We start from the raw sequence: 18,404 nt of genomic DNA, 5'->3' as shown, positions 1-18,404 counted from the left end.
GTTGGACCTAGACAGGTCTGAAGCTCTACAAGGACAGAAACCATTTCACATTTGCATGCGTAGCCTTCTTACAAAGCACTGTGCCTGGCACATAGTAGGTGCTCATTAAATGTTTCCTGAATGAATGAATGAAGATTCTTGGTTCTTAGTTACTTTCTAGTTAGATGCTCTTTAAGTTACTTAATTTATATTTGAGGACTGTTTTACAATAAACATATTCTAAATATAAGAGATGTAAAAGCACTTTGTAATGTGAAAGAATCACACATGTCATGTATTATTTTAAAAAATGTTCTGATAGACTTTGGGATCTTGCAGACTAAAAAAAGCCACTATAGACAATGTCAGAATAAAAGACGTTCCACTCCAAAAAAGGACAGCTGGCAGACTCACACTGACATGTGTACACTCGTGTAGGTGTGAATACACAAATGCACAACTACCCTGCATTGTCCTGCATGTTCTCGATTTAAATGAGGTGAAAACTTTGTCATGGGCAGAAATCAGTTTTGAAATTCAGGGATAAAAGCTAGAAAGTACAATATGAAGACAGAATAAAAAATGAGGAGCATAAAAGGAGAGAGATCTGACTGGAACTGGCTTTAAAAAAATTTTTTTTTGTATTGATACCTATAAATTTTTTTTTAATCATACAGTATATGACACAATATATTTGGTTCATAATACTACAATCATATGGTATTTGTCCTTTTGTGTCTGGCTTGCTTCACTCAACATAATGTCCTCCAGGTTTATCCACGTTGTCATATGCTTGACGACTTCATTTCTTCTTACAGCTGCATAATATTCCATCGTGTGAAGAGACCAGTTTGTTTATCCAAACATCTGGGTTGTTTCCAACTTTTGGCAATCAGGCATAATGCTGCTCTGAACACAGGTCTGCAGATGCCTGTTCGTGTACTGCTCTCAGTCCTTGTGGGCATACAGCCAGCAGTGCATATTCTATATTCAACTTCTTCAGTCCACCACAGTAGCTGGACCACTCTGCATTCCTACCAACGGTGGATAAGTGTGCCTATCTCTCCACGTCCTCTCCAACACTTGTAATTCTCTGTCTTTTTAATAGTGGCCATTCTGATAGGTGTGAAATGATATCTCATTGTAGTTTTGATTTGCCTTTCCCTAATCATTAGTGATGTTGAGCATTTCTTCATGTGCTTTTTTGCCATTTATATTTCCTCTTTGGACAAATGTCTATTCAAGTTTTTGTCCATTTTTAAATTGGGTCATTTGTCTTTTTATTGTTGACTTGTAACACCTCTTCATATACCCTGGGTGGCTTTAAAATATTAAAAAATAAACAACTAAAGAGTAAAGGTATAGATGACAAAAGAATGGCAGATATTGGTGATTTGAAGTTGAGTGACTGGTACACGGAGGTTCATTCTTTCTGCATTTGCGTATGTCTGAAATTTTCCATAATACAAAGCTAAAAGAGAGAGCTGTCAGAGCTGGGCTGGGCTCCTGTGTACACTAATACTGAGTCACAGGCACTCGCCAGCTCCTGAGTGCCCACGTGTGGCAGGTGTAGAGGACAGACGTGAAAGGGCACTAGGCCCTCAAGGCATCCTGAACCCAAGGAGCTTAACAGAGAAGTCAGCAGTTACAATAAGGCAGCAAGTTATAAAATTAGAAATGTGTGATACAGAAACAAAACAGTCTTAGGCTCTCTGGGGGAAGATGTAAGAAAGTTTCTCAGGATATATGTTGAGTCCTAAAGGTTATCTCTGTGCAAAGCAGCTCTAGAGACACGGGGAAAAGACAGCTTTGAAAGCTATATAAGAAGTGACAATATTTGCAATAGCAAAGAAAGGGAGGAGAGAACGAGATTTCCAGCGTAGACTATGGGCATATAAAAGAAGAGCAAGGTTTGTGGGAGACAACATGTTTCACTTTTGTCTGGTTGAAATGAGGGCAGAATGCCAGAAGGGATTCTAAGAGGTCAAGAACAGTTGGCTGTAAGGGTCTGAAATAGCCAAGAATCTAGGTGAGACAACGATCTAGAAATCAACAAAATTGGGTTCAGGGAAATAGCAGGAAAAATCTCAAAGATATGCACTAAGACACAAATTTGAAGCTTGGTCAGACAGGTTAAATGGTTATAGCAAACACAATGCTACTCAGGTAAGAAAAAAATTTAAATACTTACTTGAACTTTCACTTCCTGGTGGCTCAGAAGGGGCACAAGAAATGGCACAACCCCTGAATCAATGACCATCTGTATCTGTTCATTACCTCCATCGGTCAGGTAGGACAGAGCCCAAACAGTGTCTACAAGAATCTACAGGAAGTAAAAATGAGTAATGAGTTCATATATTTGTTTGAATGTTTAAAATATACAACACACCTCAGGAGCAGTGGTAGAAAAATGAGCTTGGCAGCAAAAATATCTGCTTCCCAGATGGGGCTCAAGCTACTGCGCTCCTGCCTCCCACATGGGAGGTCCCAGGGTCAGTTTCTGCTGTCTCCTGAAAAAACAAAAATGAACAACAAGCAAAACAAATGAAAACACAAATTCTGGGAAGCAGATGTGGCTCAGTGGTCGAGCACCAGTTTCCCACATAAAGGTCCTGGGTTAAATCTCTGACTCCCAATACCTTAAAAAAAAAAATCTGCCCCCCAATCAATCTAATAGGTAGGGGGCACCTTTCTCTCGATGGCTACCTTGGATCACTCTCCTCAAAGTGAGACAAGTCTGGGACAACTTCTACCCTGATTTATATGCATTTATGTATCAAACAGGTGAATTTAAAAACAGGCATAAAAGTAATTCTCCCTGACCCCCAAATACCCACAAACTGGGTAAGTATAACAAGAAACATTTTATATACACAATGAGGCCAATATCCCATGCTGCTTCAAGTCTAGAAGAGACCAAAAGATCATTTATTTAACTCAAGAAGTTTTCAAAGGTTTGGTAATACAATTAATTTCTCAAACTACTGAACAGATAAACACGTCCCCCACCAAGATTACGAACCATGTCCCATGCCCATCCCAATCCTAATTTTGCAGATTAAAACACACCCACACAGGCTCAGAGGTTCTGTGATTGATTCAAGGTCAGAATTTGTTGGTGGCTTTCCTTTTTGTCTTCACAGAGGAAAGTACTGGTCCCATCCCATGGGAAATCCATAGATGTTTCCTGGTAGGGCGTCTAAATTAAAAACATCCTCCTGTCCTAAAACAATATCAGCCACCTAAATTCAAATCCCCCTACATATCCTTCAGAAAACACATGTAGATAAATAAGAGGGTGAGAAACACCCAAGAAGAGCCAAACCCTCAGCATTAGCAGGAGTCAAAGCATACTACAAATTTCAAACTACCTGTAAGAGAAAAACCTTAAATCCCAACTTTTAACTTCCCCAGGCCTGTATGAGATTTTAGAGTCTCTCTGAAGAGACTGTGAGGAAAAGAGGAGAGGGGAGTGAAGGCCTTGGAGATAATATATCCTAGCAAAACTACCGCCCTTTAAAGATAAAGAAAAATTCCTCCGGGACTCCAGGCAAAATGATCAAATCACCCGTAAAGGTAAGAAAATTAGGCAGGCATCACATTGTTTAAAAAAATCTCTTTTACTTCCACACTCTACAATCCATCCAAAGTGTACAAAGAATGGCACTAACTATAATCACAGAGCTGTGCTTGTCGTTGCTCCAAAAAGAAAAACCCCATACCTATTACAACACCCCATTACTGACTCTTAGCACTGGTGTTAGTACCTTGGTTACAACTGACCGAAGTATTACTGTTAACTCTAGTCCACAGTTTGCATTAGGTTTTTTTTTCTCATATACTACCCTATTAACACCCTGTAACAGTGATGTACACTTGGTCTAGTTGAAGAACATTTTCATATTTGTACTATTAACTGCAGTCATTGTCTTCAATTGTCTATGCTATACATTCCCATGTTTTAATCTATAGCTTTCTTTCTACTGACACACATGACCCTAAACTTCCTTTCAATCGCTATCACATACATATATTAGCACTGTTACTATGTCCAGGAAGTTTCCTTCTTTTCCTTTTCCTTTTTTTTTTTAGGTGGTACTGGGGCTTGAACCCAGGACCTTGTACACGGGAAGCAGCAACTCAACCACTGAGCTACATCAGCTTCCTTTTTCCTATCTTTTGAAGTGTTTTTATTAAAAAAGGAAGCTGGATTTTCTCAAATGCCTTTTCTGAACCAATCAAGATGATCATGTTGTTTGTTCTCCCCATCAATTTGTTAACACGGTGTATTACATTGATTTTGTGTTGAACCACCCTTGCATACCTGGAATAAAATCCACTTGATCGTGGTGTATGAGTCTTTTAATGTGCTACTGGGTTTGCTTTGCAGTATTCTGTTGAGGACTTTTCCTTCTATATTCATTAGAAGAGACTGGGTTGCAATTTTCCTTTCTTGTAATATCCTTATCTGGCTTTGGTATTACGGGGTGTTGGCTTTGTAGAATAAGTTAAGTAGTATCCTCTCCTCTTCAAGTTTTTGGAAAAGTTCAGGACTGATGTTAATTCTTCTTTGAATGATGGGTAGAATTCACCTGTGAAGGCATCTGGTCCCAGGCTTTTCATTTTGGGGAGGTTTTTGATGACTGATTCAATCTCTTTACATGTGATTGGTTTGCTGAGCTCTTCTATAGGTATAAGTTGCTTATGTGTTTCTAGGAAGTCATCTACTTCATCAAAGTTGTCTAGTTAAAATAGTTGTTCATACTTTCCTCCTATGATCCTTTCTATTTCTGTGGATTCAGTAGTAGTGTACTCTGTCTCATTTCTGATTTAACTTATTTGCATCTTCTCTCTTATCTTTGCCAGTCTATGTAAGGGTTTGTCATTTTTATTGAGCTTGAAGAACCAACTTTAGGTTTTGTTAATTCTATTCTTGTATTCTCAATGTTATTTCTTTCTGCTCTAATCTTTGTTATTTCTTTCCTTCTGCTGGCTTGGGATTAGTTTGCCCTTCTTTTTCAAATTCCTCCAAGTGTGCAGTTAGGTCTTTGATTTTAGCTCTTTCTTCCTTTGTAATATAGGTGATTAGGGCTATAAATTTCCTTCTCCACACTGCCTTCACTGTATCCCATGAGTTTTCATATGTTGTGTTCTTGTTTCTGTAGGTTTTGAGAGACTTATTGATTTCTTTTGCAATGTCCTCTTTGACCCACTGATTGTTTGAGTGTATTATTTAACCTCCATATATTTGTGAATTTTTCCATTCTCCACCTATTACTGATTTCCAGCTTCATTCCATTATGATCAGAAAGTGCTTTGTATAATTTCACTCTTTTAAAATTTGTTGACACATATCCATGAGCACCTGAGAATAATGTATAGCTTACTATTTGGGGGTATAATGCTCTGTTAGGTCTAGCTCATTTATCACATTATTCAAGTTCTCTGTTTCCTTGTTATCTACTGTCTAATGTTCTATCTATTGATGAGAGTGGTGTAATGAAGTCTTCAACTAATATTGTAGAGATGTCCATCAATTCCTTCAGTTTTGCCAATGTTTGCCTCGTGTATTCTGGGGCACTGGTTAGGTGAATAAATATTTATGATTATTATTTCTTCTTGATGGATTGCCCCTTTTATTAATATTAGTGTCCTTCTCTTGTAACGTTTTTACATTTAAAGTCTAACATCAGTTTAATCCATTAGTATATTCACTATTATGGTAAAGGCAGTACTTACCTCAACCATTTTATCTTTTAACTTTTATATGCCATATCTTATTTTTGCCTCTCTTTTTACCCTATTAGTTACCTTTACTGATAAAATTCCTTTCTACACTCTCCTCCAAGCTTCTCTTTTAACCAGCAGAACTCTCCTTAGTATTTTTTGTAGGGTAGGTCTTTTGTTAATGAACTCTTTCAGTTTCTGTTTAATCTGTGAATATCTTGGACTCTTTTTTTTTTTTAAAGGATAACTGTTTTTGTAAAGATTTTATTTACTTAAACCCTCTCCCCCTCCATTGTTTGTGCTCGCTGTCCACTCTCCATGTCTGTTTGTTTTGTGCTTGTCTTCTCTTTTTAGGAGGCACCAGGAACTGAATCCGGGACCTCCTATGTGGTAGGTGGACGCCCAACTACTTGAGCCACATCCACTTCCCGCTCCCTCATTTTTTAAAAGTTTTGCAGGATAAAGAATTCTTGGCTGGCAGTTTTTCTCTTTAGGTATCTTAAATATTTCATACCATTGCCTTATCAGCTACATGGTTTCTAATGAGAAATTGGCACTTTACCATATTGCTGTTCCCTTGTATGTGATGGGTTGTTTTTCTCTTGCTGTTTTCAGAATTCTCTCTTTATCTCTGGCATTTGACAGTCTGGTTAGTCTGAGATTTAGAGCTGTCTATTAGGATTTATTATGTTCAGAGTATGTTGTACTTCTTGTACAAAAATATTTATGTCTTTCATAAGTGTACAGAAGTTTTCAACTATTATTTCCTGAAATATTCTTTCAGCCCCCTTTCCCTTCTCTTCTCCTTCTGGGATACCCATGACATATTTTGCACTTCATGCTGGCATCAATTCCCTGAGATCTTGCTCAATCTTTTTCTTTCTGCTTGATTTCAGATGTGCTATCTTCTAGTTCACTGATCCTTTCTTCTGCCTGTTCAAATCTGTTGTTATATGCTTATGTATTTTAATCTCATCTTTTGTGTCCTTCATTACCATAAGATGCTATTTTCTTTGCATGCTTTCAAATTCTTTATGCCCACTAGTGTGTTATTATCCTTTATCTCTTTAGCCATATTTTCAATCATCTCCTTGAATTCAGATTTGTACAAACATCTTTGATTAGTTGTTATAAATTCTGTACCTCTACTGACTTTTAATATGTTCTCTTGATTGGACCATATTTTCCTGTTTCTTGGCATATGGCTTTTAAGTTTTTGCTGATATCTGACATCTGATTATCTTGATGAGTTTATTCTGGTCTTGTCAGATGATTTTTGTTGTTGATTGTTTTTGTGTTAAGAATTTTCTTTGATACTTGGTTTGTCAGTATTTCTCAGCCAAAACAAGATCAGGGACCCACCCGGGGGCGAAGACCAATTTCAAAGGCTCCTGGGGAGAGGATCAAGAAAGATGCCAAAAAGTCTTTTTTTCTACTTGAGGCTGCACTTTCCTGGTCTGCCCAACAGATGGTGCTCTTTGGCAACTGTATTAGTCAGCCAAAGTGGTGCTGATGCAAAATACCAGAAATGGGTTGGTTTTTATAAAGGGTATTTATTTGGAGTAGGAGCTTACGGATATCAGGCCATAAAGCATAAGTTACTTCCCTCACCAAAGTCTATCTGGAGCAAGATGGCTGCTGATGTCTGCAAGGGCTCAGGCTTCCTGGGTTCCTACGTTCCTGGGGCTTGCTTTTCTCTGGGTTCAAGGTTCCTTCCTTTCTGGTGCTGGCTTCTCTTTCCTCTGTGTGCTGACTTCCCGGGGCTCCAGCTTAAGGTTTCAGCATCAAACTCTAACATCAAAACTCCAACATCAGAAAACTCTCAACTCTGTTCTTTGCCATGCCTTTTCATAACTCAATCATGCCCAGGTACAGATCAGACTACAAACATAATCCAATATTTCTTTTTGGAATTCATCAATAATATCAAACTGCTACAGTAACCTCTTCCCCATAGCCTTCAGAAGGTAGCTTCTTGCCAGCCCTGTGCTGGCTCTGGTCTGACGTGGGTCACAAACATAAGGCAGCACCTGTCCAGGACAGGCAAAAGTACTAGGATCCAGTGGTCCAAATTTACTGGCCAACAGCTGGATTAGTACTTGGTTGTGTCCTCTCCATTTCTTGGGGAGGAGGACTTTTGTGGACCTCCTACTCCACCAGGCAGAAACTGAACTGACCCAAAGCTGCTTGCCTCCAGTGTAGGGGCTGCGTGCCAACAGCAGTGGCCAAGCAGTTACTTGGTCTTTCACTAGAGCTTCTCAGTCTTTTGTCCTGCTCTTCCCTGTGGATGCTGCACAGTATACTCCCCTGGTCTCCAGAGAGCCAGAACCATAGTTTTGGACAGTTTCTGCCTGTCCACTAGCTGTTTTTGGAAAAGGAGTAAGCTCTGCAGCTCCCTACTCTGCCATCTTCCCAGAAGTTCTCTCCCTTGGCATCACTTTTTAAAAATAATATACAGGGAAACGGACTTTGGCCCAGTGGTTAGGGCGTCCGTCTACCACATGGGAGGTCCGCGGTTCAAGCCCCGGGCCTCCTTGACCCGTGTGGAGCTGGCCCATGCGCAGTGCTGATGCACGCAAGGAGTGCCGTGCCACACAGGGGTGTCCCCCGCGTAGGGGAGCCCCACGCGCAAGGAGTGCACCCATAAGGAGAGCCGCCCAGCGCGAAGGAGGGAGCAGCCTGCCGAGGAATGGCGCCGCCCACACTTCCCGTGCCGCTGACGACAACAGAAGCGGACAAAGAAACAAGACGCAGCAAAAAGACACAGAAAACAGACAACCGGGGGAGGGGAGGGGAGGGGAATTAAATAAAAAAAATAAATCTTAAAAAAAAATAAATAAATAAAATAATATACAGTAGAAACTTGAGGAAAGTCAGCATGAAGTATCAAGACCATAGAAAAATAGTTATAGATAAAAGAACTAAGACAGTAATGTATTCACAAGCTTTTTTTATAGAACTCTGCTAGTGCAGGGATTGGCAAACTATACATGGTGGGACAAATTTGGCTCTGCCTGTTTTGGTAAATAAAATGTTATTGCAGCACAGCCACACCCATTCATTTACATATTGACCCTGGCTGCCTTCTTGCTTTAAAAAGACAGTAGTGTGACAGAGGCTATATGGCCCACAAAGCCCATGTATTTACTGTACTATCATAAAATGCTCCCAAAAGATCCTGACCTTACACCATACACTAAAGTTAACTCAAAATAGATCAATGGCTTACATTTAAAGCTAAAACATGAAATGCCTCAAAGAAAACATAGGGGAAAATCTTAATGACTTTTATTTGTCAATGGAGTCTTTACTATGACACCAAAAGCATGAGCAACAAAAGAAAAAGTAGATAAAACAGACTTAATAAGCATTTAAAACTTTTGTGCATCAAAGGACATTATCAAGAAAGTGAAAAGAAAATCTACAGAATGGTGGAAAGTATTTGCAAATCACTTATCTGATAGAGGTTTAATATCCAGAATATATAAAGAACACTTACAACTCAACAACAGAAAGACAACCGAATTAAATTGGGTTAAGGACTAGAATAGACATTTCTCCAAAGAAGATAAACGCTCAAAAAGCATATGACAAGATGTTCAACATCACTGGCCACTAAAGAAAGGAAAATCAAAACCACAATGAGTGGAGAAAGATGAAGTCAGCACAGATCCTGAAGCACTGCTGCAGGAACTCTGGGGCGACGGTGGTCTCTGCAGCTATCTCCCAGGGTTCTCCAGGGCAAATGATGTCAGGGTTAGTAAATTAGCTGGGCAAGACAAATATGGAAACAAATACTATGAAAACAACAAGCAGCTTTTTGGTCATCACCAATGGGTTACTTATACTACTGAAATGAATGGCAAAAACATTCTGGGATGTAGATGGAAGCATGATGTCCCGTGAATGGGGTCATGGGTTTCCTGCATGACTGATGATCCCCCAACAACAAAATCACCTACTGCTCATAAATTCATTTGGGCAAACCATAAATTCAACGTGAGCTGCACTCCAGAACAATATGTACCTTATTCCACCACTAGAAAGAAAATTCAGGAGTGGGTCCCACCTTCAACACCTTGCAAGTAAAGACAATGAACAATTGTTTAAACATGATATGGTCTTTTCATGTAATTGTACTTTTACTGCTTACCACTAGTTTGATTAAAATTGTTTGACTGCGGAAAAAAAAAAACCCACAATGAGATACCACTTCACACCCACCAGGATGGCTATTATTAAGAAAATAGAAAATAACAAGTGTTGGTGATGATGTGGGGAAATTGGAGCCCTCGTACATTGCTGGTAAGAATGTGAAATGGCACAGCTCCTGTGGAAAATAGTTTGGCAGTTCAAGATGTTAAAACAGAATTACCATATAACCAGAAATTCCTCTCCTAGGTATACACCGAAAAAAGTTGCAAATAGAACTCAGATATATTTATACATTCATGTTCACAGCACAATTACTTACAATAGCCAAAAGATGGAAACAGCCCAAATGTCCACCAACATATCAATGATAAGCAAAACATGGTATATACACACAATGGAATGAAGTCCAATACATACTACAACATGGATGAACCCTGAAAACATTACGCTAAGTGAAATAAGCCAGACAGAAAAGAACAAATACTGTATAATTCCACTTCCATGAAATATCTAGAAAGAGCAAATTCACAAGAACAGAAGGTAGATTAGAGGTTACCAGGGTTGGGGGCAAGGGAGAATGGGGAATGACTGCTTAATGGGAACATAAACACATAGAGAACCAAAAGGAAATTTTAAAACTGAAAAAATAGAGTAACTGAAATTGAAAACTAACTGGAAGGACTCACTAGCAGAATGAAGACGAGAGGGGAAAAAATCAGTGAACTCAAAGATAGATCAACAGTAATCGTTGAAGCCGAACAACGGAGACTAATAAGACTGAAAAGAAACAAAATTTCAGGGACTTCCAGGGCAATAAAAAAAGATCTAATATTTATGTCACAGAGGTACCAGAAAGAGAGGAAGAGCTGAAAAATTTTTTTGAAGAAATAATGACAGGAAAGTTTTTCAAGCATGACAAAACACATTAACCTAAAGATTCAAATATGGGAGGAAAAGAGTGAGAGAAAATAGAAAATGGATTAAATTCATTGATTGTTGCACAGGTAAATGACATGAGTAAAAAAACACCATTTAAGACTATCAAACCAGATAGTAAAAAAGGAAAGAACATTACAAAAGGTATAAAAAAAAGACAAATCTTCTTAAATATCAAAAGAACTTTAAAAAAAAAAGAGAAAAGAAAGAAAGCACACTAAGTAGAAAATAAAACACACAGAAATTGTAACACAAAATAATATGAAAGAATTGAAACTATTAGGTTGGTGCAAAAATAATTGCAGTTTTGCATTGCTGAAATATGCCATTTGATATTGGAATGTATTCTTAAATAAATGTGGTTGTCACACATCATTTTTATGTCCATTACTTGCTTTATGTTTTTTGCTAATGATTACTTCCTGTTTATTTTATATTTATTACAGACTATGGAAATAATGTTAGACAAAAAGCAAATTCGAGCAATTTTCTTATTTGATTTCGAAATGGGTCAAAAAGTAGCGGAGACAAGTCACAACATTAAGAACACATTTGGCCAGGAACTGCTAATGAAAGTACAGTGCAGTGGTTCAAGAAGTTCTGCAAAGGAGCGAGAGTCTTGAAGATGAGAAGCGTAGTGGCCAGCCATCGGAAGCTGACAACAACCGAGAGCAATCATTGAAGCTGATCCTCTTACAATTACAGGAAAAGTTGTCAATGAACTCATTCTAGGGCTGTTCTGCCTTTGAAGCAAATTTGAAAGGTGAAAAAGTTCCATAAATGCATGCCTCAGGAGCTGAATGAAAAATTTTAAAAAATCATCATTTTGAAGTGTCATCTTCTCTTATTCTACACAACAACGAGCCATTTCTCCATCGGATTGTGACATGAGACAAAAAGTGGATTTTATGCAACAACTGGTGACAACCATCCCACTGACTGGACGACAAGAAGCTCCAAAGCACTTCCCAAAGCCAAACTAGCACCAAAAACATGCTCACTGCTTGGTGGTCTGCTGACCATCTGACCCACTACAGCTTTCTGTTCCCTGGCGAAACCGTTACATCTGAGAAGGTAAGTTCAGCAAATGGATGAGATGCACTGAAAACTGCAATGCCTGCAGCCAGTATTGGTCAACAGAAAGGGCCCAATTCTTGCCACAACAACGCCTGACCACATGTCGCACAACCAACACTTCAAAAGTTGAACGAACTGGACTACAACTCATCCACCATATTCACCTGATCAGTCGCCAACCGACTTCCACTTCTTCAAGCATCTTGACAACTTTTTGCAGGGAAAACACTTCCACAACCAGGAGGCAAAAAATGCTTTCCAAGAGTTTATCGAATCCCGAAACATGGATTTTTACACTACAGGGATAAAAAAAACCTTACTTCTCATCGTCAAAAATGTGTTGATTGTAATGGTTCCTATTTTGATTAATAAAGATGTGTTTGAACCTAGTTATAATGATTTAAAAGTCAAAGTCTGAAACTGCAATTCCTTTTGCACCAACCTAATAACATATCAATATATGTGAATGGGCTTAACTCACCTATAACCAGAAAAAGATTTTCAAACTGGCTCACAAAACAAAAGCCAATTCTATAATGTATATAAGACACACACCTAAAGCAAAGTAATCCAGAAAGGCTAAAAATAAAGGGATGAGCAAAGGTATGTTAAGTAAATGACAATAATTTGAAAGCAGGGCTCACAATCCTGTTATGAGACCAGTAGGAATTAGACTAAATAACATTTAAAAGGACAAAGAAGGGCTCTTTATAAAGCCAAAAGCCACAATTTACAATGAAGACGCAACAGTAATAACATCTAAACACCAAATAACTCTCCAACCAATCACCACTTTAAAGCAGCAACAAAAAGATACAAGAGAAAAAATTAAAACAGTCTAAGAATAGTATATACAAGGGAGGTCAATAAAAAAATCAGGATATAGCTCTTATGAGTATATACTAAACTTTTATACCCTGAAAATGGATAATATAATTTGCATATGGAACACAAGAACCATATATCAAGTCCAAAGAAAACATCAGTAAATTCCATTAAAGAAAAATCCAACAGAACTATTACAAGGGAAAAAGAAAAAACTCTAGACATTAATAAAAACCAAAAAACTTCCCTACTTGGAAATTTAAGTCTTACATTAAACAACTCTTGGATGAAAGAGTTAATATAAAACAAAACTATAAAATTTCTAAATTATAATGAAAACAACACAAATCAGAATCTATGAGACATATTCAAAGCAGTACCAAAGGAAAATTCATAGCCTTAAAAATATATACTACAAAATTAAAATAATGGAAATAAATAAATCCCAATTCAAAACCTAAAAAAACAGAGCAAATCTAAAAGAAAGCAAGAGGAAAGAAATGATAAATACAAAAGGAGAAATTAATGAGGTAAAGAACAGAAAAACTGTAGATCTAATTAATAAAAATTCTGATTCTTTGAAAAAAATTACAAAGAAATACTCTTAGCTAACTTAGTCATAAAGGAGGAGAAGGAACACAAATAAGAAATGATGGCAAAAATAACCTTGAAACAGTAAATTAAAAAAATAAAATCACAGAGAGATACTCTACGAACTTATATGCAAAGAAAGGTGAAAGACCAGATTAAATGAATAATCTCCTAAAACAACTGTTTACAAAAATTGACTCCAATAGAGATAGGGAGCTTAAACAAACCAATTTCCATAGCAAAAATAGAGAAAATAAGAAACTAAAACCATATAAAAAGTATCAAGACCCAAAAGGTTTCGTGTCTATCAAATCTTCAAAGATCAGATGGTCCCAATGCTGTAAATTGCCCCAGAGCACGGAAAATGAAGGTCCCATAACATGAATATCTAAACTTCACTAAAGCAGTAAAGCATAACATTAGTAACTACAACTTAACAAAGCACAAAAAATAAAACTGCAGACCACTACTATTTAGGTGACTAATAATGCAAAAATTCTAAATAAAATATTAGTAAATAGGAATCCAAACCACATTAAGGAAATTATACACCATAACCAAGTGAGATTATTCAAGGAATAGAAAAATGGTTCAATATTAGGATCACTATTAATATAATTCATATTAATAAATTTAAGGGGGAAAATCATATGATTATATCCAGACAATGAAAAATTCATTACCCATTTCTGATAAAGTACTCAAGAAAACAGAAATTTATGCAAAGATTAACATGATAAAATAAACAGATAAAATCAAGAATAAATAAATAGATAAAATCCAGAAAAGACTGCTAAGTTTGACCATATAAAAATAAAAAAGTTTGCTCTCCATGTGTGCAGAGCCATTTCTGGGCAGGCTGCACTTCTTTCACACTGAGCGGCAATCCTTATGGGGCACACTCCTTGCACGTGGGGCTCCCCGATGTGGGGAACACCCCTGCGTGGCACAGCACGCCTTGCACACATCAGTACTGCATGTGGGCCAGCTTATCACATGTGTCAGGAGGCCCTGGGTTTGAACCGTGGACCTTCCATGTGGTAGGCTGACGCCCTATCCATTGGGCCAAATCCACTTCCCGAGTTGAGAGTTCTTAATATTGGAGTTTTGATGTTGGAGTTTGATGGGTTATGGTTAGGGCTTAGGGTTTGATGCTGAAGTCTTAAGCTGGAGTCCCAGGAAGTAAGCTTAGAGAGGAAAGAGAAGCAAGCCCAGGAAGAGAGGAAACCTGAGCCCAGAAAGAAACAAGACCTGGGAAGAGAGGAACCCAGGAAGCCTGAACCCTGGCAGATGTTGGCAGCCATGCTGCTCCAACATGTGGAAATAGACTTTGGTGAGGGAAGTAACTTATGCTTTATGGCCTGGTATCTCTAAGCTCCTACCCCAAATATATACCCTTTATAACATCCTCGCATGTAGCAAAGGGTTAACTCAGCAGGCTTGGGGTACTTATTAACTCTGCTAATTCCAAAGAAAGGACTGGCCATGGCTAGCTGCTGGGAGGCAACTTCTGGCTCCTTGGATTATTCTGCCTGAGTCTCTCTGTAAACCCAAAAGCCTGGATAATGCCAGAGAGTTTTTGCTAACAATGCGATTGACGATGACAGCCTATTTTTCTTTACCTGGGACCCTGGGCCACGCTGTGTAAGTTGAAATTGGGGGAGGGGAGCGAGGAGGGTCTGGAGACTGAGTTGCTAAGATTAGGCATACAGTCACACCATGCCTACATGATTGACCCCTAAGAATCCCCTGGACACCACAGCTCAGATGGGCTTCCCTGGGTGGCAATACTTCAAAAGCGTTGTTAGACGTGGCTGCTGGGAGAATTCAGCGCTGTCCATACAACTCCACTGGGAGAGGACAAGTGGAAGCTCACTCCTGATCTCTTGTGGACTTTGCCCTATGTATCTTTTGCCTTTGCCAATTTTAATCTGTATCCTTTTGCTGTAATAAAATGTAGCTGTGACTATTAGAGAAATGGAAATCAAAGCCTCAATGAGATCATTTCATACCTACTAGAATGTCCATTATTAATAAACAAAACAAAACAGACAGCTACAAGTGTGGGAGAGGAACACTCATTCACTCGCGGTGGGAATGAAGAATGGTGCGGCCACTGTGGAGAACTGTTTGGTGGTTCCTAAGGAAGATGGATATGGATCTGCCACATGACCTGGCAGTACCGCTATTAGATATGTGCCCAGAAGATCTGAGAGCAGGTACACAAACAGACATCTGTACACAGATGTTCATAACATTATTCACCATTGCCAAAAGATGGAAACAACCCAGGTGACCACCAACCAAAGAATGGATAAACAAAATGTGGTATATACATATGATGGACTATTATTCAGCTCCAAGAAGAAATGAAGTTGCAACGCATATGACAATGTGGATGAAGCTGGAGGACATTACATTGAGTGTAACAAGCAAGGCACAAAAGAACAAATATTGTATGACTTCGCTATTATGAACTAAATATAATGAGCAAAATCATGGATTTAATAGCGAGAATATAAGTCACCAAGAACAGAATGTGGTTAGAGAATGGAAAGCTGAGATTTAATCCGTGCAGAATTGGTAAAAAGTTGTTTGTAAACATTTGGAAATGAACAGAAATGGTGAAATCACATCATAGGATTTTTAATTAGTACTGCTTACATATGGGTATGAGAGTGGTTTTTTTTTTTGAGTAATGAAAATGCTCTAATATTAACTGAAGTGATCAATGCACAACTCTGTGAATTATACCAAATACCACTGATTGTATATTTTAGGTAAACCGTATGGTTTATGAACAGCAACAACAAATAATAGGGTGGACTGGGGGAAAATACACCAAACATGAGTTATGGACTATGGTTAATAGTAATAATCCGATGATACTCTTTCATAATCTGTAACAAATTCTTTACAACAATGCAAGGTGTTGGTGGTGGGGTGACGTACAGGAGCCCTGTATGAGGTTATGCATTTTTCTTTTGTAAGTTTGCAACTTTTACTATACATTTATTGTTTGTGTATGTTCATGTATAAATGGCATACTTCAATAAAAAATTTTTAATGGAAAAGAAAAAAAAGTAGCTGTGAATAAAGTAGCTTTCCAAGTTCTCCAAGTCCTTCTAGCAAATCATCAAAGCTGAGGGTGGTCTTGGGGATCCCCGACACAATTATCACTAAGGGTCACCAATAATCAAGTTTCAGAATACAATCTATTTGCTACAACTAACTAACTTCGCTTGTATCAGCAATAAAATAATTTAGGTATGTATCAAATGTTAGGTGACACTCAGAATTGTCTAGGCAGGTCAAGACATGGGTAAACAGCTTCAAGAAGGACAGATGAACTAAATGCTACAGAATGGCTCCCACTATATCAGCTTTAAAGAGCCCAACTGGACTGACATGGATCAGTCTAGATTGCCCCCAAAGTCCTCAGGGTCAGCGTCAATACTCAGGCGTTCCTTCTAACAGCCCATAGGCATAGTAAAGCCCAAAACCCACTCTCCAGACCAATTTCTTCTCCAGTTTTCTTATTTGCCACTGTTGTTTTATACCTCTCGCTACAGCCATTCTAGTGTGTTCTGTTGTGTCCTACCCTAAATCTCAAGTTTAAAACTTGGTATTATCCTTGCTTCTCTTCTCTCACCACTCATATCAAATCCAGCAAAGGTCAGCATCTAAACTTTTCTAAAGTCTCCCCGTGCCATTTTATTCCCAATACCTTGGGCTTTAGTACTGGCCCTAATTTTTTCTCATCCAAACCATCACCAATCTGTCTTCCCAAGTCCAGTTCCCTAAAATCTATTACCCCAAAATAAAAATTTAACCAAAATTCTTCAGCTACCTGTCACCTACTTAAAAAGGGTAAGTGGCTCTTGACACTGTATGATCTAAAACATACAAATCTCTACCTTTTTATTTTCCCCACTTTTCCTTTCACAATGTATGCTTCTCTCTCTCTCTGGCTTTAAAAACTCCTTTGCTGGTTCTCCAGCTGCCACTGCTCAAATGCAGGGCATTGTTTAGCATTTAATTCTTGACCTTATCTCTGAAATACAGCCTCCCCTATGCACTTTAACTCAATGCGGATGGTTTTATCATTACCTTACATACTATTAAGTCCCAAAATGTGTATTGTCTTTTGCTTCTTGGAAATAATGCCAGGAAGTAACAACAGGTAAATGAAGTTCAACATGTCTATCATACAATAAGTCCATCATCTTTCTCGAAAAGCCTCATCCTTCTGCCTTATCACTGCTGACGGTTCATGGCATAAGTACCCTCCATGTATTTTTTATTCTCCTCTTGGATTCTTTCCCCTCCAAGTTCACTCACTTCATGTCAAATCTCAAAAATTCCCTCTCCTAACCATTCCTCTATTTATTTTTTCTAGATCAGACCTTTATCAACTTCCTTAGACCTACTATGATAAATAGGTCTACCTACAAACTTTCCCCACTCCACAATCTCCAGACCTTTCCTAAGTCATCCGCCCGTAACAGTTGTGAATGTTATCACTCCTCTATGTAAAAATCTTTAATGATTCTGCACTGGTTGAAAGAAAAAGCCCCTAAATCCTTAATACAGGATTCAAAAACCCAGTAACTTAATTCCATGGCAAATGAAGGGGATTATTAAATATCTGTACTCTCGAAACCCTTCATATATTTTCTTTTTTTTTTTAAGATTTATTTTTATTTATTTTTCTCCCCTTCCACCCCCCTTCCCCCCATTGTCTGCTCTCTGTGTCCATTTGCTGTGTGTTCTTCTGTGTCTGCTTGTATTCTTGTCAGTGGCACCAGGAATCTGTCTCTTTTTATTGTATCATCTTGCTGCATGAGCTCTCCATGTGTGTGGTGCCACTCCTGGACAGGCTCTGCTTTCTTCACACAGGGTGACTCTCCATACGGGGCACACTCCTTTTGCGTGGGACTCCCCTATGTGCGGGACACCCCTGCATGGCAGGGCACTCCTTGCGCGCATCAGCACTGCACGTGGGCCAGCTCACCACGTGGGTCAGGAGGCCCTTTGGTTTGAACCCTGGACCTCCCATGTGGTAGGCAGGCGCTCTATCAGTTGAGCCAAATCCGCTTCCCCCATATATTGTC

General features: G+C 38.6%; 1 protein-coding gene across 1 annotated transcript in view; it reads right to left on the bottom strand.

Annotated features, from left to right (window-relative positions):
- KPNA3 (karyopherin subunit alpha 3) overlaps positions 1–18,404 on the bottom strand; it is a 92,740-nt gene that overhangs the window by 11,136 nt on the left and 63,200 nt on the right. Inside the window, exon 11 of the mRNA XM_058276785.2 lies at positions 2,171–2,302. Coding sequence (XP_058132768.1) covers positions 2,171–2,302 — 132 coding nt within the window. The remainder of the gene's footprint in view (positions 1–2,170; positions 2,303–18,404) is intronic.

The sequence above is a fragment of the Dasypus novemcinctus genome, chromosome 15, assembly GCF_030445035.2.
Source record: "Dasypus novemcinctus isolate mDasNov1 chromosome 15, mDasNov1.1.hap2, whole genome shotgun sequence".
In the NCBI taxonomy this organism is placed as follows: Eukaryota; Metazoa; Chordata; class Mammalia; order Cingulata; family Dasypodidae; genus Dasypus; species Dasypus novemcinctus.
This window is presented reverse-complemented; position numbering and strand designations above follow the sequence as displayed.